General features: G+C 44.0%; 1 protein-coding gene across 2 annotated transcripts; it reads left to right on the top strand.

The window, feature by feature from the left end:
* The first annotated feature begins 3,824 nt into the window (after nucleotides 1-3,824).
* CD160 (CD160 molecule) lies at nucleotides 3,825-21,442 on the top strand. Of its 2 annotated transcripts, XM_047727621.1 has the most exons (5): nucleotides 3,825-3,941; nucleotides 11,748-11,891; nucleotides 12,961-13,287; nucleotides 17,587-17,730; nucleotides 20,405-21,442. In XM_047727621.1, exons 2-5 carry the CDS (start codon nucleotides 11,825-11,827, stop codon nucleotides 20,410-20,412), a joined length of 546 nt encoding a protein of 181 aa, XP_047583577.1. In that variant the 5' UTR covers nucleotides 3,825-3,941; nucleotides 11,748-11,824; the 3' UTR covers nucleotides 20,413-21,442. The 2 variants fall into 2 exon arrangements, with proteins under 2 accessions (XP_047583577.1, XP_047583576.1); XM_047727620.1 differs by lacking the exon at nucleotides 20,405-21,442 and having other exon boundaries at nucleotides 17,587-17,858.
* The last annotated feature ends 722 nt before the right edge of the window (nucleotides 21,443-22,164 follow it).

Here is a 22,164-nt window from a genome sequence, read left to right as displayed (position 1 = left end):
AAAGACAGAACTTTGGGTCAATATTCCTGGGGAACCATTCACTAAAGACTGGAAATGAGAAGTGAAACTGAGAGAGACATCCTTCCCAAGGCTTGTTCTGCCATCTTGATACTCAAACCCGGTCTCCATAGTGAAACAGCCCTGACTCCCTCCTCACATTTTACCAAGGACTCTGGGCAAGAAGCCAGTGGTGACAGTGGCTGGGGACGAGGACTGGAATGCCCACACAGCTTTGCTTTAAGTGTCCTCTGGCCTAGAGGTTGGTTTCCTTCCAGAGAACTGTTGGCTGCGGCAGAGGGCTCAGTTCGTCTTCTCCAGGGGAGCTGCTGGGTTTCCCACGAAGTCCCTGGAGCCAGGATGGGCTGAGGCCAAGGCAGAGAGGGATATAGATCCTTCAGCTTCTGACATCCTTCCTCACAGTCACTTGGGCTCCTAACCATCACACCAGTCATGAAACAGGTGTAAGCCCCAAGTCCGATCAAGGATCAGAGGTGCTCTCCGCAACCAACACCCCCACAAACCCACACACAGTAAGAGCCTGCAACCAGGCACACCTCAGGGGGAATGTGACACAATGACAGAATTTTCCCTCTGCCTGCAGATGTCAGCCGCTAGCATCTTCGTTGCCTAAAAGCCCAATGTGGTCAAGTGAAAAGTGAGAATTCATCACCAAAGTTAAAGCGATTTTTGACTACACTGACTAGACAAGACTGTGACTATGCTAGGCAGGGGGCAGGTCTGAGGCCCCACGTATTTGACAAGGGAACTGGACAAACTAGACTATGTTCAGAGAGAATGACGAGGCTGAAGGACACACTGACACTGGACCATAAGGAGTAGTTGAAGGAGCCGGGGACACTTAGCCCAGAAAGGAGAAGTGTTAGCTAGTATGATGACCTTTCTTCAGAGGTTTGATGGACTTCTGTGTAGGAAGGGAAACTAGGTAATGACAATAACTAACATTAACTGAGTACTTACTATGTGCCAAGTACCACACTAACTGTTTTCCATACATTTTCTCATTGAAACTAGCCATCGATGCCATGACAAAAGTGCTATTATCAGACCCATTCCACGGAGGAGGAAATTAAGAAAAGTCGAGTGACTTGCCCAAGGCCATCTCCTAAATGGAGTCAGAAGATGAACCTCGCAGTCTGACTCCGGTGCCTAGGGCTGAACCACCATCCAGAACATGTTCTGTGTGCGGCCCTCAGCAGAACAGGGAGCAGGTTCCAACATGGTTGGAAGTTAACGGGAGGCAGATCTGAAGGCAATACGACAAAGAATTTGTAAACCGGAGGTGCTCAAAAAGAACGCTGGGCAGGTACTCTGGGTGGTAATGAGCCACACACCACCAGAGAGATGAAAGCAGAGTCTGCAAGAGGTATCACACACAACAGTTCGCAAGGAGCAACTCGGCAAACGCCGCACCAAGGAGCTTGTGAGGGACACAAACACATGGTTGGACCCCACTGCAAACCTACGGAATCAGACACTCCGTGGCAGAACCCAACCATCTGCATTTTAACCCTTGTCTAGTGGCTTTAATGCACACTCAAGTCTGAGAACCACTGGCATAGAAGTTTCTGCACCCTGCCAGCGACTGGACTAGACCTCACCATTCTCCAGAAGCAGGAGATTATTTAACATCCAACCAGATCTTCTTTTAATGTTGAGCACTTCCTAGTAATACCTAGTAATACCCAGTACACAGTTCTGTTCAGTTGCTAGGTTGTACAACTGGCCTCAGGTACCTCAGACATCCTAAGGCTGACAGGATAAATATTTGGGAGGCTGTGGGCCGGAGGCTGCCCCAAGCCCCCCAAGGGGACACAGCCGACACTCTGGTCACTTCAGTGGCTTCATTGGTTTCCAACAAGCCCGTCAAGTTATCCCTATACCATCTTTGTTCATATTGTTCGCACACCTGAAAAATGCTTACCCCTGCCTTTTGAAATTCCACCTCCTTTTAGAGTTTAATTCAAACGTCACTTTGTTCACTGAAGTAAGTGCCCCACACTGTCCGTCACGAGGACAGTCTCCATTTCCTCTCTCATTCCTTCTCTTCTTCTGGGCTTCCTCTCACTTGTGTGGTGCTTACAGCACCGGGCACATTCTGCCTCAGCCAGCACCTTGTCCCTCACCACCAAGCGTGCTCTCTTTGAGAACAGGCCAGCCGGTGCTCCGTCACGTCAACCCTGCAGGGCCCAAGACACAATGATGTTCAGTGAGGAGGGAGCAGAAGCGGCATCTTGAGGAAATCATGTATGCAGGTGTTGCATGATGGGCAGATGCACCCTGACTGGAAGGAAGTCCTCTGCCGTTCGCTTTCAAGCCTGAGGTCTTTGCACAGTTTTGAGGGTTTTGCAACAACCAGTGTGAGCACACGTGTGTCTGCTGGTGCTCAAGGGGCCCCAAAGTTGCAGCTCCACAGTTTTGTTATCTTTGACTTTTTTTCATTGTTGCATAGCCTCCAGCTGATGACAAAGACTGAAGGGTGTCATGGCCAAACTTCTGGGTGTCCCACAGAGATGAGCACAAGCAAGTCTCCATTTCAAGGAACAGAGAAGTCATAAATTTGGCCTCTGTTGTAGGGGCTGGGATAGAAAATACTAGACCCCATTCAGCAGTTCATGTCTGTGGGACCTGGTGTCCTATGGCTGTCGTGGACTGGTCCTGGGGCCAGGATGATGGTGAGAGACCTGCAGATGAGAGGAGAGACTCCCCTCCCCCACCCCCCAGCAATCCCAGCAACCTCCCACCCCTCAGCTGGTTTCCATCCCCCAGGAATCTACACATTCTGTTGTGAAAGCTGAGCAGTTTAACAGAATAAGGAGATGGAGCTGATGCCTGTCTCACCTGATAACATGACAATGGCTTTGGTGGGTCCCAGGAAAGGACCACAAACCCCAGAGCACTTTTCAGGTCTAAGGACTACAGAGTACTACAAACCAGGAAATCCCTGTCCACACATGGGTGAGTGATTCTAGATTTGTCATGAAAAATTTCCCTGACCCCTCTTCTTCTGACACTCCTTGGGCTCCTGGGTAGCTTGGCATTTGTCAACAATCACGTCGGTTATTTGTTTCAGAACCATGGGGCTTCTCATTGTGCTGGGTCCTCTCTGGCATGGAGCCTGGCCCAGCCTTGCAGAAGTTAGAACCCAAAACTTCTCACTCTCAGACCGATGCTCTTTCCATCAAGGTGCGTGACACTAGAATTCAGGGATAATCCCAGCAATCTTCCAGTGATCTCCCTTGGACACCAGTGACCAAAAGGAACAGATCAGAACAGAATGGAAATGGGTTGAAGGGGTCATAGATGGGGAAACAAGGTCAGCCATTCACCCACTCATCCCGCCCCCCACCCCATGCAGGACCGTTTGGGCTGTCCCCCTCTCCATCTCCCACGCCGCCCTCAGGTTCCCTCACTGTGCCACCCTCTTCCCCCTTCAGCCTGGATCTGCTCTCTCCTCTGTCCTGTCCTTAAGCAAAGCCTTCTCTCAGGAAAAGACTTGATACCCTTCTTTATACTTGAGAGCACATGCTCAGTCATTCTATCATCAGTCTTATCTTCATTATGAATTATCAGTGAAAAATCTTTGTCCCCCAAGGTGAAGAAAACAATTCCAAAGAGTGCTTTTTCTCAGCCCCCTCAGCAGATAGTCTGTTTCTAACACAAAAAGGAAGAGGAAAAGCGGCAGAGGATGAGGTGGAAAAGAAAAAGTTCACAGTGGGGGTGGAGGAGAGAGAGGCAGGAAGACCCCTGATTGCTACAAAAACCCATGCTGTGGTTTTCAAAGACCATATATACAAGTCATGAAGGTGTGAGCAATGACGGAAGTGGGAGACGACCAAAGAACAAGGCAGGGGCTGAGAGCTCAAAGTGCCTTCACCAGAGCCCCCAGGCTGAGAGCAAGAAAGAAGAACTTCTGTCCCAAGGTAATGAGGCCCACTGGGGAACTGGGGTCTGGCAGTGGGAATGGGATGTTGACAGAACTGCTCAGGTAAGGACAGGCTTCCAGTGAGGTCCTTGAGAACCCCTAATTTTTGCAATGCTCTTTACCCTTAGGACGCTAGAAAGAGAAGTGTTACTGTGCCAGCTGGGGCGCCATGCTTGCTCTTCCCGAGTCGGCTTCCAGGGATCCAGGCCCCATTCTGACACTTGCCTCAAACGTGAAAGAACTATACTGCATGTTCATGGGAGGGAAATCCAGGCAAGCTCCCAAAGTAACAAACCTGACCAAGCACAAATCTCTTATGCTGTCCTAAATCCTATAGGCCGCTTTGTTTTGGTCAGTGTTCATTGGGGATGAATGACAAAGGGTCATTTTTATCAATAAAAAGGACATGGTCACTAGAGGAAAGTTCTCAAGACTTGGATCCACTGTCCTCAGGATCCCTCAAAGCCTGGCCTAGGACAAGCCACTGGGCTCCATGGAGCTTCAGAATGGTCCTGTGAGGCACCCCAAGGGAAGTTTATATCCCAGATGTATGCTCTGGGAGGGGGAATGCCAACAAGAGAGGCTTCAGGCCAACTGGCATGTTTTGGCAGAGTAAACTTGTGAATTCCTGAGTGAAAATAATGATTTGGAAATAGTTTTCCACGGGACGCCAGGGTGGTGCAGTCAATTGACTGTCTGACTCTTGGTTTCAGCTCAGGTTGTGATCTTGGGGTCATGGGATCGACCCACGTAGGCCCCATGCTCATCGCAGAGTCTGCTTAAGATTCTCTCCCTCCTCCCTCCTCTCCCCTCCCCTCTTTCTCTCTGTAAAATGAATGGGTAAATCCAAAAAAAGAAAAAGAAGAACAAGTAGTTTTCCTTGGGGCACCTGTTGTGGCTCAGTCTGTTAAGCAACCGACTCTTGACCTCAGCTCAAGTCTTGATCTCAGGGTCATGAATTAAGGCCCATATAAAAAAAGAAAGAAAGAGAGTAAGGAAGAAAGAAAGAAAGAAAGAAAGAAAGGGTTTTCCTCTAAGTTCCAGAGTTATGCACTTTAGTGGAAGAATTTTCATCTAGAAATCAGGAGAGCTGGTTGCCTCAGTTTCCCTAATTACAAAACAAGGAGCCTGTTCTGTAGGAGTTCTTAACTGAGGGTCCATTCATGAGATTCATAAACCCGAGAGAAACATTATATCTTTATTTCCACCAGTTTCTAGCTGAAAGTTAGCATTTGTTTCAATTATGAATGTAGGCAACCAACCACAATAGAATTTGCCATCAATAGAAATCAGAAACATTTCCAAATCTCATTACAGTTGTTACAGATTTCTCAAAATGTCACATAGATTCATCACTACTATGAGATTATGATGCTTTACTGATGCTAGATCTTAGGAAACACGCTACACTATCCCATGTTCCAATGTTTAGACAACTATTTTGATATAATTTGTTTCCTTTGTTATCGTTTATATTTTGTTTTATTAATTTGTAAATTATTCTGAGAAGGGGACCCACAGGCTTCATCAGACAACCAAAGGTGTCTGTGGTCTATTTATGTTATGGTTGAGAAGCCCAACTCTGTGTATCAAGGCAGGTCAGGGCCTCAAGCCTGAGAAAGCAGACAAGTGCTCCAAGGGCCTTCTGAGACTGACTTCAGTTTACTTACTAATCTGTTTCTATTTTAAGGAAGTTGTGTGTGTGGTGGTTGATGAAATCCCATCTCTGGGTCTGGGGCATCTTTTTCAGCTTGGTGGGAGATCTGCAAATGGCAATCTGCAAACAAATATTTGTGAAGCTGTTTGCTAACCTTCCACCTCCTCTGAGAGGTGAGATCAGGACTTTGGTAGCAAAAAGAAGAGCCTCTTCCTTCCAGTCTTTACCCACCAGCAGTGGGTCCGCACTCCGCAGAAAATGTCCGGCACAGACCCACGTGTCATTTAATTATAGCAACATTCACAGGAGGGAGCTTTAAACACAGGAGGAGTGTAAGGCTGAGCAAGGTTGGTAACATGCCCCAGATCACATGAAGCTTGGATTTGAGTCTGGGACTCCAGGTGCTTCCTCCTTTCTAATAAGGTCAGGGAGAAGGAGGGTGTTTACCTCCAGAGGCACATCCTCAGAGTCCATAGGTCCTGGGCACCCAGCATAGTTCAGGGGCTGCAGGGAAGGCTGAAAGGTGACGATGCCAACCTAACCTGGACCCTCATCGTTGCCGACTCCAGGGCTCGCCACGTCTTATGAGGAAGAGGAGACCTGCATCTAGCTTGTGGACCCAGAAAGTCCCCACCTTTCGCTCCCCAACACCTCTTCCCGCTTTGGAGGGGTCTAGTACAGGCTGTGTCCTCAGGACCCACCAGACCGGATCTTGCACCGCCCACACCTCCAGCACTAGCTCAGGTTTTCCCCTGCTGGCCTGCACAACCTACCCCCGCGCCATCTCCGGCTTCAACTAGAAGGAAGCGCCCTCTAGTGGTCATAACGCAGAAGCAACGGTGCCTGCTCCACCCGGTCCTGCCTGCATCACATCGGGGTGCTCCCCCTCCAGGCACCAAGGTCACCTACTCCAAGAGCATCTTTTCCCCACGGCCCCCACCTGTCCAGGCCCCCTGAACGGCCCACGATAAACTTACACGCTCTGCTCCAGCTCGCCCCTAGGCACCACGAAGCGCAGCCACTCCTGCATCAACCCCTGTGAGCCTGCCTGCCACTCTGCCGCTCTCTTCTTGGAAGCGGTCCCTACCACGCCCCTCCCATCCCGTTGCACCAGTCCCTCAGGAAACATGCCTAGAGAGGGGACGTGACCTTCTCAGCATCTCGCAGCTAGCTAATGCACAGCCAGGACTGGAAGCCCAATCTCCCCAGACCGTTCCCTGCCTTACCTCACCACCAGATCCCCAGTCAGCAAACATCTGTCAAGGTCCAACTGCATTCCGGTCTTGCAGCCTTTCCAGACCTCTCATTCAGAATTTCTCCTTTCCTATTCCTTGATATACTTTATGACCTTATTATTGTTATCACAGCCTTCCTTGGATTGCAGCCATTCCTGAATGGCTAAATAGATGTGAGGAGAGGGACAAAGGACATGAAAGACACGCATAACTTGGGAGTTAGAATCCTAGCTCCTTCACTTAGAAGCTGTGATTTTTAAGCTCCTCACAACGCCTCTCTAAGCTTCCATATGCTTGATAAAAGTGACACATTTTTAAATAACTAGAAAAGCCGTGCTTTATAAGAACTAAACACAATTGTGGATGTGGAGGGGTTTGGGACACTTTAAATTGCTGCAAATATGAGGAAGCATAAAAATAAACATGGCTAACATTTACTGAGTCTTTACTCTATGCCAGCCACTACCCTGGCATTAAACCATGTAAGTAGTTTACATGGGTTGCCTCCTTTAACCCACAGAACAACCCTGGAAAGAGAATATGATAATCATTTTACAGCTCAGTAAGCTGCTTTTCAGAGAGGTTAAGAAACTTGCCAAAGCCAGAGTACAGATGGGTCCTTCTGACTAGAGCCTGCATAGAACCACTGAGAGAGTCAGCCTCTGTTTTAGTTGTCTCTCTGGGCTCTGTGGTGCCTAACACATCATAGTTGTTCAGTGTTTGTCAAATATATCCATTTATTAAGGGCTGAGGATGGTTCCTACCTCAGGAGCCTAAGTATAAGTGTTTCCTTAGATCTAGCATCAGTAAGTGTTGGGACACAGGCCGTCTGGTTCCAGAGTCTATGCTTTAAACCACAAACCTAGGCTAAATGAATAACTGCAATTCTTCTTCATCTTCCTTTTTCGAGTTTTTTAATTTAAATTCAATTAATATTTAATGTATAATCAATTTCAGAGGTGGTGTTCAGTATTTCATCAGTCTTATATAACACCCAGTGCTCATTACATCACGTACCCTCCTTAATGCCCAGCACCCAGTTTCCCCATCCCCCCACTCACCTTCCCTCCAGCACCCCTGTTTGTTTCCTATGATTAAGACTCTCTGATGGTTTGTCTCCCTCTCTGATTTCATCTTGTTTTATTTTTCCTTCCCTTCCCCTATGTTCCTCTGTTTTGTTTCTTGAATTCCACATATGAGTGAGATCATATGATAGTTGTCTTTCTCTGACAGACTACTTTCGCTTAGCATAATACCCTCCAGTTCCTTCCATGTCCTTGCAAATGGCAAAATTTCATTTCTTTATCTTCCTTTGCAAATCAGATAATACTTTGTGGCCAGACACAAAGCATGTCATTCAATGTTTTGTTTCAAGAGTCAGCAGGACATTCTGGTGGAGACATGGAAGAGCGTGAAAGTAAGACAACACACAGGAGAAGGAACACAAGGTCAAGGCTAGGGCAGCAGCCCTGGGGGCCAGACCACTGGGAGTTTTCATTAGGATTATAACAAACTTAGAGGCACCTGAGTGGCTCAGTTGGTTAAGCATCTGCCTTTGGTCAGGTCATGATCCCAGGGTTCTGGGATCGAGTCCCACTCACTTTGGGCTCCCTGCTCATCAGGGAGCCTGCTTCTCTCACTGCCCATCTCCCCTGCTCATTCTCTCTCTCTCTCTATCTCATGCACGCATGTCTCCACCAGAATGTCCTGCTGACTCTTGAAACAAAACATTGAATGACAAGCTTTGTGTCTAGCCACAAAGTATGGCTAAAACTACTTTTTTACAAGGCAGTAGTAGGGGCACCTGGGTGGCTCAGTGGGTTAAAGCCTCTCCCTTCGGCTCAGGTCATAAGCCCAGGGTCCTGGGATCGAGCCCCACATCGGGCTCTGTCCTCCATGGGGAGTCTGTTTCCTCCTCTCTTTCTGTCTGCCTCTCTACCTACTACTTGTGATCTCTGTCAAATAAATAAATAAAATCTTTTTAAAAAATAAAAAGTAGTAGTACATTCATAAGGTAAAATACATCAAGTGGAACAGTGTTATATGAGGAAAAAAAGCCTCCTTACATTTATGTGCCTCCCAACCCACAGGAACTGCCCTTCCCCTCTTAAAGTTCACCTCTTTTAATATTTTCCACTTAACTTTTGGATACAAAGATCAGAATGGTGGTTGTCAGAGAAGAGGAGACTGAGGGGTGGGTGAAAGGGGTGAAGAGGGTCTGGAGGTACAGACCTCCAGCTGTGAAATGAACAGGTCATGAGGATATGGTGTGCAGCATGGGGAATGGTATGGTAGTGCACACTTGAAGGTGGCCAGCAAAGTGAATGTTGAAAGTTCTCATCAAAAGAAAAACATTTTTTGGTAAATTTTTATGGTGATGGATGGTGACTAGACTTCCTGTGGTGATCGTTTCACAGTGCATAACTATTGTCAAATCATTACTTGTAACTCATATCATGTATGTCGATTATACCTCTATAAAAAGATTAGAAATAATCAAAATCTTCACTGGTAGGAATCTATGAGAATAAATTCACATAATTATGAACACTGTGCAACAACTTTTTTTTTTAAAGATTTTATTTATTTATTTATTTGTCAGAAAGAAAGAGACAGAGAACACAAGCAGGCAGAGTGGCAGGCAGAGGCAGAGAGAGAAGCAGGCTCCCCACTGAGCAAGGAGCCCAATGCGGGACTCGATCCCAGGACCTTAGGATCATGACCCGAGCCAAAGGCAGCGGCTTAACCAACTGAGCCACCCAGGCGTCCCTGTGCAACAATTTTTAAGGAGGGAAAGCTGTTTATGTACTGATAAGGAATGTCTCCACAGGACACACTGGTAAGTGAAAAAAGCAAAATATAGAACAGAGGATACGGTACGCTATCATTCATTGTTGTTATTGATTTTTTTTCACAAAAGGAAAGATATGGAACCTCTTAAATATGCATAGAATATCTCTAGAAGTATCCACAATAAGGCAACATCGGTTGACTCTGGGAAGGGGCAATAGATCACTGGGGGTGGGAGTAGGAAGGACACTTTTTTTTTTTTTTAAAGATTTTATTTATTTATTTGACAGAGAGAGATCACAAGTAGGCAGAGAGGCAGGCAGAGAGAGAGAGGGAGAAGCAGGCTCCCCGCCGAGCAGAGAGCCTGATGCGGGGCTCGATCCCAGGACCCCGAGATCATGACCTGAGCCGAAGGCAGAGGCTCAACCCACTGAGCCACCCAGGTGCCCCAGGAAGGAAACTTTTAACTACACAGCTCTACCCTTTGAACCCTGTGAATGAAATTATCTATCCAAAAAGATATAAACTATTAAAGTGTTTAAATATATTTTTAAAACACTTATATAAAGAGAGGGGATTTAAAAAAATAAGAATATTTATTTTATATGCATAGCCCTGCAATTTGCCTTTTTTGACATAATGGTATATTATTGATCCCCCCCTCAAGCTCATATTTAAAGAACTCATTCTTTTTAATAATACATAATTTTCTACTGTATGAATGATTCAAAATTTATTCAAGGATTTCCAACTGATGAAAACCCAGGTTTTATCTTGCTTTTGCTTTGGGTTCAGTTTGGGTTTTTTGAGATGAGAACATTTTTTCTTAGCTAGGATTAGAAGATATAAACATAAAAAAAGAACATATAAACATAAAAGGCAAGACAATAAAATATTGGAAAAAAGTATAACTCCAACCTGAGGGAAACTTTCTCAAACAATACAGAGAACTACAGATCACTTAAAAGAAAAGATAGATAGATGCACTGTATTTAACTACATGCAAATGTGAATTTTCCTGATGAAAAAAACATTTTTTCAAGAGACAATGAATTGGGAGAAAATATTTGTTAAAAAAAAAAAAGTTAGGGTAATATCTCTAATATAGAGAAAAGCTGATTTTTTTAAAAAAGTTGATTTGAGGGGGCACCTGGGTGGCTCAGTGGGTTAAAGCCTCTGCCTTCGGCTCAGGTCGTGATCCCAGGGTCCTGGGATCGAGCCCCGCGTCGGGCTCTCTGCTCAGCTGGGAGCCTGTTTCCTCCTCTCTCTCTCTCTCTGCCTGTCTCTCTGCCTACGTGTGATCTCTGTCTGTCAAATAAATAAATAAATAAATAATCTTTAAAAAAAATAAAAAGTTGATTTGGGAATAAAAAAAGCAAAGGATATGAACAGGCAATTCATAGAAGAGGAAATACTAATGACGAATAAATGTATGAAGGGATCCTCACCCTCACTAGTCATGGAAATGCAAAATAAATCAACAGTGAGATCTAATTTTTCATTCATCAAAATTGGCAAAAATGTAAAATATTCAGTGCTAACAAGCGCATTCTTTTTTTTAAAATTTTATTTATTTAGAGAGAGAGAGATCACAAGTAGGCAAAGAGGCAGGCAGAGAAGAGGGGAAGCAGGCTCCCCGCTGAGCAGAGAGCCTGATGCGGGACGATCCCAGGACCCCGAGACCACGACCCGAGCTGAAGGCAGAGGCTTAACCCACTGAGCCACCCAGGCACCCTAACAAACGCATTCTTGCTGAATATCTGAATCTCAACCATATTTCTGGGAAGCAATCTGATAATATGTAGTAGAAAAAAAAATGTGTTCCTAGTCTTTGACCTAGTAATGCAACTTAATTTAGAAAAAAATATTCTGAAAATAGAGCCTTTAGTGTCCTGTCTCTTCCCTCTTTTCTCCTCTCTTCTCTCCAGTGAACCTCACTTGATTAACTTTCTCGCTTCCCAGCCAGCTGGACTCTCATGCCCAAGCCTTCCACCACCAGACTCTAGCCAACTTAAGCTAGTGCCTGGAACATGGAGATGGTCTTGGAGACCTGGGAGGAGTCCTCATGTGCTTTCAGGAAAGTAAGGCAAGGACATCATTGGAGCCAACATTTCCTTTTCAGGAAAGTGAGGCAAGGACATCATTGGAGCCAACATTTGCTTCAAGTTCCTGTGGCTGCTGACACTGTGCAGGACACTGATGGCACCTGGCAGAGGATGCTTCGCCCTGGCCATTCTGCTGGCAATCGTGGACACCCAGCTTGGTGGTGAGGACAGCCCCTCCTCAGATCCCCAGAGCAGAGATAGCCATCAGGGAAAATCCTGGACTCAGGAGGAGGGATGGATCCCAAGGTTTTTTTTTCTGGTAGGGAAGAAAAGGACCTACTCCCTCTTGACACTAATGGAAGGGTGAAAAATATAGTTATTCTTTTTCTGTTAAAACTAATACTATTGCCCTCCCCATCAGACATTCTGCCTCTGTTATGTGTTGCCAAGAGCCTGGTAATCTGGCCCTCAATCTAAGATACTTTCAGGATCTTATACATTCTAAATTTATGAAATCCAGGTTTGAGATCCAGATACTACAATGTGTGTCAACTTGGGGTGCCTGGGTGGCTCAGTTGGTTAAGCATCCACCTCTTGATTCAGCGCAGGTCATGATCTCAGGGTCAGGAGATCAAGCCCTGCTTTGGGCTCTGTGCTGGAGCCTGCTTAGGATTTTCTCTCCCCTTCTCCCTCTGCCTCTCCTCTCTCTGAAATATATAAGTCAGCATTAGCAACCCACTAAACTACTGTGTAGTTCAGTTAATAAAATGGGAGGGGCGCCTGGGTGGCTCAGTGAGTTAAAGCCTCTGCCCTCAGCTCGGGTCATGATCTCAGGGTCCTGGGATCGAGTCCCATATCGGGCTCTCTGCTCAGCGGGGAGCCTGCTTCCCGCCCCCCTCTCTCTCTGCCTGCCTCTCTGCCTACTTGTGACCTCTGTCTGTAAATAAACAAATAAAATCTTAAAAAATAATAATAAAAATAAAATGGGAACATCAGTATGTGGTTCTAGGGCTATACCGAGGATTAGATGTATATAAATGCACTTTAATAAAGGTCCTATACAAGTTCCACTTGGAGTAGAAATAAAATCTAAACCATTTCTGAATTAACAAATAACTGGGATTACAGGTCTCCCTCAGATACAGGTATAGCCCGTAAACTACTCTTCTAAGAGATGGTATTTAATATAGGCTGGGCAGCCGCTTCCTCTGCCTCAACATTTCTGGGTGAGTGCACTTAGTCTATGTGAGTGAACTTCCCCTGGCTAACTCTTCTCCCTTCCCATTCCAGAGGGCATGCAGATCCAAAGCTCATTTCACAAGGAAGGAAAACAACTACGCTTGATCTGTACTTTGCTGTATAAGAAAGAAGAGGCTGAGGGGGTTATAGTGTTTTTGTGCAAGAACAGATCTTCTGACTGTTTCCCCGAGACCAGCTTGCAGCAACAGAGACTTAAACGGAATCCTGGGAGAGATGGTGTCAGTGAAATACCATCTCATTTGGTGTTCACCATAAACCAAATCACACCATCAGACAGCGGGACCTACCAGTGTTGTGCCATAAGCCGGAAGCCAGACATCCGCCTTCAGGGTCACTTTTTCTCTATTTTAGTCACAGGTGAGCTCTGACATCCCACATGCCACCAGATGAGATAATAAGCAGGGTTGGGGGGCGCCTGGGTGGCTCAGTGGGTTAAGCCGCTGCCTTCGGCTCAGGTCATGATCTCAGGGTCCTGGGATCGAGTCCTGCATCAGGCTTTCTGTTCAGCGGGGAGCCTGCTTCCTCCTCTCTTTCTGCCTACTTGTGATTTCTCTCTGTCAAATAAATAAATAAAATCTTTAAAGAAAAAAAAAAAAAAAAGCAGGGTTGGCAGCTGGAGACAGAAATAGTTACTTCAGGTCCTGGACAGGCGGTCTCTCCTTGGGGCAAGAGTCCTTCCCATGACTCAGTCATTTCCCACCAGTCCCACTGTAGTGGCAAATGCTCACAGCATGAATACAAAAGTGATCTCGTTTTGTCTTTTATTTTAAAAATCTTATTGAGATAAATAATTTCATTTATATTGGCACTGAGACTGGGTTACATGGAGGTAAAGCAATTTGTTCAATTTGTCTTGCTGACCAGTGCCAGTAAAGCAGATAGAGGTCTGAAATTTAGGCTTTCTTGATTCTAATTCAGAGATCTCTCAGAAATGTGGTCCTAGTTCTAAATACAGACACTGAGCCTTCACGCTGTGACAGAGATGAATTTGAGATAAAATGGATGGTTGTCTTAATAAACATTTAGTTGTAAAGAAACAGAAATCTGCTCAAGTTGCCATGGGTTAAAAGGAACAAATAATAAAGCAGGAATAAAGGAATAAAGCCCTCATGAGATCCGGGCTCTGAAACCAGAAAGCCAACAGAACCTAAACAGTGACAGTCTCAATCTCTCTGGGGCAGCAAGGTCTCTCATCTCTGCATATTTCCTTTATTTTATGCATACTCCTCTACTCTGTTACTACTTAGACAAAACCCAAATACGGTCACCTCCAGACTCAGCTTTATATGTGACTTCATCATATGGCCAGCAGAGAGTGACTCTTGTTTCTATATTCCCAAAGGAACAAGCCTTCAAAACTAAGGATTATGTTCTTTTTTTTTTTTTTTTTTAGATTTTATTTATTTATTTGACAGACAGAGATCACAAGTAGATGGAGAGGCAGGCAGAGAGAGAGAGGGAAGCAGGCTCCCTGCTGAGCAGAGAGCCCGATGTGGGACTCGATCCCAGGACCCTGAGATCATGACCTGAGCCGAAGGCAGCGGCTTAACCCACTGAGCCACCCAGGCGCCCAAGGATTATGTTCTAATTGGAATTCTATACCCAAACAAATTGCAGTCAAATGTAAGGAAAGAATAAAGACAGACAATGACTCAAAAAAAATGACTGCCTCCCATGTGATCTTAAGAAGCCACCAGAGGTGTACTTCAGAAAAACAGGAAGTGAACAGGTAGAGTCGATAAAATGGGATCCAGGAAAGTAAGGATTCTAATAGGAGAAAGGAGATAAGAAAATTCTAAAAAGAAAAATGGCCAAAACAATTAGTCCAAAAGGAAAAAGAGAAAGAGGACTCTGGAAGATCTTGAGGAGGTGAAAACAGAATTGATAGATCATCTTTCTGAAGGCCTGTGACAGATTGGATAAAGGATTAAAGATATGGATATGGAAAATTCTGCCTGGTTAAAAAAATAATAATAAGGTAATCATCATCTCCAGGGAAAACACTAAATTTTACAAAAGGAAACCTATCACGGCACACAACTTGGTTCTGTAATAACGTAACAGTTACAGAATTCAAATTACATAACATTCATTTAACTACAATGTGTAATATAATGATTTATGAAAGATGCAGAGAAGGGAAGTGGATAGCAGCTTAAGAGAAACATATCCTCATCTTCTTTAACAGAAAATCAATAGATAATGCCCAAATTTTATCATCAAGAAGTGGTAACATAAGCATACTATTTAGGAATACAGTGAAACATCTCAGAGCTGACAGTGGTTGTCTCGGGGGAATAGGCCTAGGAGGAAAAAAGGACACTGCTATTATTCTTTATGAACTTTCAAATACTGTATTTTAACTTTAAGAAAAATAGAAAACAGGGGCACCTGGGTGGCTCAGTGGGTTAAAGGCTCAGGTCATGATCCCAGGGTCCTGGGATTGAGCCCCACATCGGTCTCTCTGCTCTGCAGGGAGCCTACTTCCTCCTCTCTCTCTCTGCTTGTCTCTCTGCCTACTTGTGATCTCTGTCTGTCAAATAAATAAATAAATAATAAATTTAAAAAAGGAAACAAAAAATAAAATTACACCCCCTCCCAAGTAAAAACCTAACCCAGAGTCTTTTAACAAATATTTTAATCATTTCCTATGGTTAGCAGTTAATCCACATTTTCTACGTTGTTCTGGATTGATTTATATTTTCTTCCTTGCTTCCTGGTGTCTTCCCCTCTGACCTCACTACAGCATCCAACACTTCACATTCTCTCCCTTAACAAATGCCCATCTCTATTGGCTTCTACGACTCTACTTCCCTGGTTTTCCCGCCTTTCTGGGGGTTCTTTTGCTCCTTCACTGCCTCCATTTCCCCCTCTCACCTCTCAAACATGAGAATTCATTCGCCAACTCATTCCTCACCTCTCTGATCATTCCCCTACTGTTTCTCCCAAGTTCTCATTCACCCTCATGACTTTAATCTACCCCTTCTTGCAAAATGATCCACAAATCAACTCCTCCAGCTCTAATCTCTTCCTAAGTTTCAATTTAACATTTTCACTGACAACTGGATTCCTAGCTTCTAACTGCCCTGCCATCTCCTCAGACTCCAACCTATCCTAAGACCCTAGTTCTGCCCATGATTTATGGTCAAAATCTTGGTGCCTTTTTTTCTCTTCTCCATACAGTCGGTTACTAAGTACAACTAGTTCTTCCCCAGTTTTATTCCTTTCTTTCCAAGTCTTCATTGTCTCACACTTAAAATATTCCAACAGTTGGGGCGCCTGGATGGCTTAGTGGGTTAAAGCCTCTGCCTTTGGCTCAGGTAATGATTCCAGGGTCCTGGAATTGAGCCCTGCCTGCATCAGGCTCTCTGCTCAGCAGGGAGCCTGCTTCCCTTCATCTCTCTCTCTGCCTACTTGTGATCTCTGTCAAATAAATAAACAAAATCTTAAAAAAAAAAAATTCCAATAGTCTTCTGACAAGCTCCTTGGGATCTGACCATGTCTTACTCAACCTTGTATCTCCTCCCACACCTACCTCAGGGCCTGGCACTAAGCTATTACCTAATAAATGATCCATCAACTCTAAATAATATCTCTGCCTCCAAACCAAACAGCCACCTAACCTTTCTAAAATGCTAATTTGTACATGCCACACCACCAGTTTTAATGGCTTTTAACTTTCTATGGGGCAAAGTCTAAATTATTTTTGCCTCACTCCAGAGGCTTTTTTAAAATTTCATTCTATTTATGTGAATACTCTCTTCCCGTTTACCTCACAAGGGGAAACTCTTCTGTCATTCTTCTCACGCTTCTCATATTGATTTTGCATCCCGCAGACACAGTGCTGAGCTTGGAGAGTAGAATGGGGGGAGCAACAAGGCCCTTACTCCTTATAAACTAATCTATATATAGTCTATAATCTGATCACATTCTTTTAATACATCCTAAGCTTTTCTACTGGTGATGGCACTCTGTAAGATAAACTGCCTTTCTCAGCCTCTCAGTACTCTGAGACTCTAATACTTAAGCACATGCACCAAATGCAGAGATGATAAACTTCCTCTTGGAAGGTGAAACTAACAAAGCTGGACACGTAACATATAATATCAGTAAATAATGTCTACCGTTCACTGTGGCTTACCATGTGCCAGGCATTGTGCTGAATGATATGTTATTTCATTTAATCTTCACTGCCTTTTTGAAGTTGCAGCTATTGTTGTCTTGTGAAAAGTCAGGCTCAAAGGTAATTGAGGGTGATTTTATTCAGCTAGAAATGGTTAATAAAAATCCAGATCTATTCCAAAGCCCAGATTTTAATTTAGGCCGAAGTGCTTGACACACTCCGGAAGACGGTTTTTACGTGAGGGGGCACCCAAGTCCAAGGTACCTAAGCTATTTTAGCTAACAAGACTTGAAAGTTCCTTCAAGGTAGGCTTGTTTGCCTCTCCAGTGTGACACATTCTGTATCTACTTTTTTGCTGTTTTAAGTACCTCATCATCATTACCCAGAAATGTTTAAAAAAATACTTATTTGGGCAATAAATTGTGCTGAGCGTTATCCTTGGAGATCAAAAAAGATGTTCTAAGATGACACAAAAGGAGGTATTAATGATTTCTGAAACCCTCTGCTGATCAATTAATTTTCTTTTGAACTAGAGACAGGGAACTATACAGTGAAAGGACTGAAACGAACAGAACACCCCAAGTTCAATCACAGCAAAGGCATTCTCAGTTCAGGCTTCCTGCAAGAAAACGCCTGGGTGATGCTGGTCACTAGCCTGATGACCTTGGCCCTTCAAGGTATGTTCCAAAGAGTCTTCAGCAGCCCAGGAAATGAGGGTGCTACACCTTTGACATCTTGCTTATCCTCCAGGAGGAGATGGGTAGAAAGGAAGCCTAGAGTGGGAGAGTGAAAGGAGGCCCCTGCTGTCCACAGGAAAACATCAAACCAACATGAGGGCAAAATTGGACCAAAGGGACTCAAGACTATACTAATCAGAGGAAGATGGATGAAACACATTTTCCATGGGATAGGAGATCAGACCTGTTAGGAAAGAAAGCTTGTGGAAGAGGCAAAGAAATAAATACAGCTGCCTCTATTCATGGGACAAACAGAAGGCTACAAGTTAAGGCAACAGATGTTTGCCTATTATGTGAAGATGAACAAGGCAAGAGTCAGACTGGGTCTGGAGGTGGGTTTTAAAAATGCAACTCCTTGGCAAAAGGTGATGGTCAGACTGGGTATAAACACTTGCAGGTGAGTCCTCTGAGCGTCACATCAATATAGATCCCGGTTTTCCCTATTGGATAAGAGATTGGAACTCACAATGATTTGCCATTACAATTACCAGTAACTGATGGAGATCTTTGCCCGTCCTTGGCATTTTTTTTATTTTTTAAGATTTTATTTATTTATTTATTTGTCAGAGAGAGAGCAAGCGAGCAAGAGAGCACACAAGCAGGCAGAGTGGCAGGCAGAGGCGGAGACAGAAGCAGGCTCACTGCCGAGCAGGGACTCCATCCCAGGACCCTGGGATCATGACCTGAGCCGAAGGCAGCATTTTTTTTTTTTTTTATATTTTATTTGAGAGAGAGCACAGCAGAAGAGGAAGAAGCAGACTCCTCACTGAGCTGAGAGCCCCACATGGGGCTTGATCCCAGATCCCAGATCATGACCTAGGACAAAGGCAGATGCTTAACTGACTGAGCCACTTAGGCACCGCACCTGTCCTTGGAATTCTTATTTCCATGTATTTTTTTTTAAGCTTTCCTCTTATTAATAACGACCACTGTTTGCATGTCACCAGAATGTAAGCTCTATAAATGCAGGGGCTTTGTCACATTTACCCCAGCAAAAAGACAGTACCAGGCATAGTAAAGCTGTTAATAAATTTGTTTAAACAAATTGTGTGATAGGTTAGGTTTTACCTATGGTGATTCTTGCACCATATAACCCTTCCAGGCAAACATTCCCTGATTTCTCATCAGTAAACAGGCACAAAAAGCTTAATGTTGCTCTATAGTTCACAGGAATTGAGAGGAACTTCTCACTCCAAAACCATGTGCGCTCAGTAATTATCTACTATATGCTAAGTATTTTCTCTCTCCTTCACCACCCTCCCCACTCTTAGATTGCCTCCTCCCATTTCTAGAAATAGGATCACCTAACACTCCCATAGTCCAGACTTTTTTTTTTTAAAGATTTCTTTGTAGTTTTTTTTTTTTTTTTTTTAAGATTTTATTTATTTGACAGAGAGAGTACAAGCAGGGGGACAGGAGGAAGAATGAGAAGGCTCCCGCTGAGCACAGAACCCACTATGGGCCTCAATCCCAGGACCCTGGGACCATGACATGAGCTCAAGGCAGATGCTTAACTCACGAAAACAGACCTATCTGTGTTACTTGGCTAGGACCTGCCAAATGTAAGCCAATGACAGTTGTCAGGAGGAAACTGATGAATATCCAGCAGTCGAACCCTTTAGACCTAATTCTTTATTGAATCTAAATTCCCTCAGATAGTTAGCTACTCTGTTAGTAAAATAAATTGTATTTCTTCATACAGAAACTACTCTGAGAAGGAAACTGATGCAACCCATGCAACCCATGACTACTTACTATCTTTGGCTCCCAAGTTATGCTAGAGCCAAAACGCTCTCAAAACTCTCAAAAACTCTTTCCAGTCAGGTGAAGAGAATGAACTTTTGATAGGTGATGCCTTTTATCCCTCTCCCCCCCAACTCAAGGCTTAGCAGAACTATGAAAAGGTTAATGTTCAGTAGAATAAAAGAACACACATTTTGTCAGGCCCAGAGAGATCACGTAGATCAAGTTAGGATGCTTACGTGTTATCAAAAGGATGAAGGGATGCCTGGGTGGCTCAGGAGGTTAAGCACCTGCCTTCAGCTCAGGTCCTGATATAGAGAGCCACATCAGGCTCTCTGCTCAATGGGGAGTTTGCTTCTCCTTCTCCCTCTCTCTCTCAAGTAAACGAATAAAATCTTTAAAAAGAGAGAAAAAAAAAAAAGAGAGAGAGAAAGGAAGAGAGAGAGAGAAAGAAAGAAAAAGAAAGGAAGGAAGGGGAAGGAAGTAAGGTAGTTAATTAGTTTCCTGCATCTCTGGGCCTCCCTCAGCTCGTAAAACCACCTTCAGTCAGTATCCCTATCACTGTGCCAGCCTTCACATAGAAAACCAATGGAACTTTTGGGGAGGCAGCTCTTTCTTTGATTGCCCTACCTTCCCGCAAGGAGAAATTGAAGGTTGGCTTCCTCCCCACCTCGACCAGACCAGTCAGATTTGCTAGAGGTCCCATCTGCACTTTAGCAGTAAGAGACAACTGATTATAGGGAAGGGTTATAACCCCTTCCTTCTTTCCATTTCCATTTCCTCCCTAGTCACTAGGACCAATCAAACAATGAATTACACAGGCTATCTAAGTTGTGTGGCAGTAACATTACCTTCCTTTTTCTTTCTACAGCTTTGTAAGCCTTGTGCCAGAAACTTAAAAAAAAAAAAAAAAAGTTACAGCAAGATAAACCTGACTCTCTTTAGCTTGCTACCTTTCACATTACAAAATACAGAGAGAAGATACTGCACAGGGGAGGAGATGCTAAATATGCCAAGAATCTGGGGAATGCAAGGTGGGACAAATGAATATATTCCTTGACCTCCCCTCCTCATCACCACAGGAAACCTGCCTTTCTTTCTCCCTCTGTCACCACTTAAAAAAGAAAAAAAGAAAAAAAAAAAGAACAGCTTTCACAAAAGTGGCTGGTGGACAGTTCTCACTAAAATGCTGGATAAGTATGCAGTATGTGTGTTTTTGTACCGAAGAAAAAGTCTTCCTCCCCCTTCTCTAACATGGTAAATAAAGAAGGCAGCCAAACAAATTGAGAACACAAGTTTTTTGGGGAAGAAATTTTTATTTAACACTAAAAAGAAGAGAAAAGAAACAAGCAAAGATATGTAGGATAGGAAAAGAGCCAGAGCCCAGTGACTAACTTGGCATGAAAATGAAGAAATGGAGAGACCCCGGCATTCAACAGCACCCCCACAGCACAAGGAAGTTTCGTGCACCCAGGTGCACCACAAAGCATAACTGCCCAGCTTCAACCAAGTATTTGTCAGCCTCTTTGGTCATATCTCTTTCCTTTTAAATAAATGCCCAGAGCAGTATTTGCAGCCTTTTCTTCCCTCCTAAATTCACAAATCCTCTTGTCTTTCTCTTCAGACAGATGACCTTTTGTCATAGTCAAGTGGGGGTAGGGGGAAGGGGCAGAGGACGACATCTACAGGAGACTCTAAGAACACAGACAATTTCACTGGAGCTAAATAGCAAACCATCAAAAGGAAACAGACAGCTTACCTGCGATCCTTGGCCAGGACCTGCCAAATGTGGGAGCAAAGTTTTGTGGGAAGAGAGAGAGAAAAGGCAGAAAAAGATGGCTTAGACCCTTATTAGTGATGGCGTCGACCCTCAAACTAAGGACTCTGGATTTTGTGCCTTATGGAGGGTGAAAAAGACTAGGCATGTAGTCAAAACACCTGGATTCAAAATTCTGGCTCTTCAGTGTACCAGCTCTGTGTCCTTGGGCAAATGGAAGTTTTGAGATGCTGTTTCTGTCTACTTATCTCTAAATGGGATCTTGTCTACCCTATCTTCTGTTTCCATAGGATTGCTCTGAGGATCAAATCTGAGATTCTAAATTTTAAACCCACAGCCACTTGAATTCTGACTCCAAAGTCTCCAAAGTTTTCTCCATTAAATTATGTTCACTTTAATCTTTCTATGTTTTATGTAGGTTTTGTTTCTAACTAAATTTAAGCTGCATGTGAGTGGAGATGTTGTCTTTTGCTTTTTACTATTAAAAGAATCTTCTGAAATTTCTCAACATTACATAATCACTGGAAGTCTCACAAAGAAGCCACATCCTACTACAGAAAACGTTGTATCCATTGTGCTATACTAATTATAGTTCACACACAAAAAACTGCAAAAAGATACATGACCTCTGTCCAAGCTTGTTAAGACCTTCAAGAGCATTAGACTATTAGCTCGATGTGAACTAAGCAGAATAAACAAAGCAATAGCAAGTTAGAAGTCCCATTTCTTGTATTCTGCTTATCTCAAGACTTGGTTAAACATAAATGTGAAATACTTATATCCAAATTATTGATACCATTGATTTCAAATAAGCCTACAAATTTTCCACGCATGAATAGGTAGTTTTCTGAATA

The sequence above is a fragment of the Lutra lutra genome, chromosome 4 (genome assembly GCF_902655055.1).
Source record: "Lutra lutra chromosome 4, mLutLut1.2, whole genome shotgun sequence".
Lineage (NCBI taxonomy): Eukaryota > Metazoa > Chordata > Mammalia > Carnivora > Mustelidae > Lutra > Lutra lutra.
This window is presented reverse-complemented; position numbering and strand designations above follow the sequence as displayed.

Bases quoted from the DNA above. Each gene is read 5' to 3' on its own strand.
- CD160 (XM_047727620.1), top strand. From the start codon at position 11,825: ATGGCACCTGGCAGAGGATGCTTCGCCCTGGCCATTCTGCTGGCAATC. The intron at 11,892-12,960 runs GTGAGGACAGCC...TTCCCATTCCAG, and splicing joins CGTGGACACCCAGCTTGGTG to AGGGCATGCAGATCCAAAGC. The intron at 13,288-17,586 runs GTGAGCTCTGAC...CTTTTGAACTAG, and splicing joins TTTCTCTATTTTAGTCACAG to AGACAGGGAACTATACAGTG.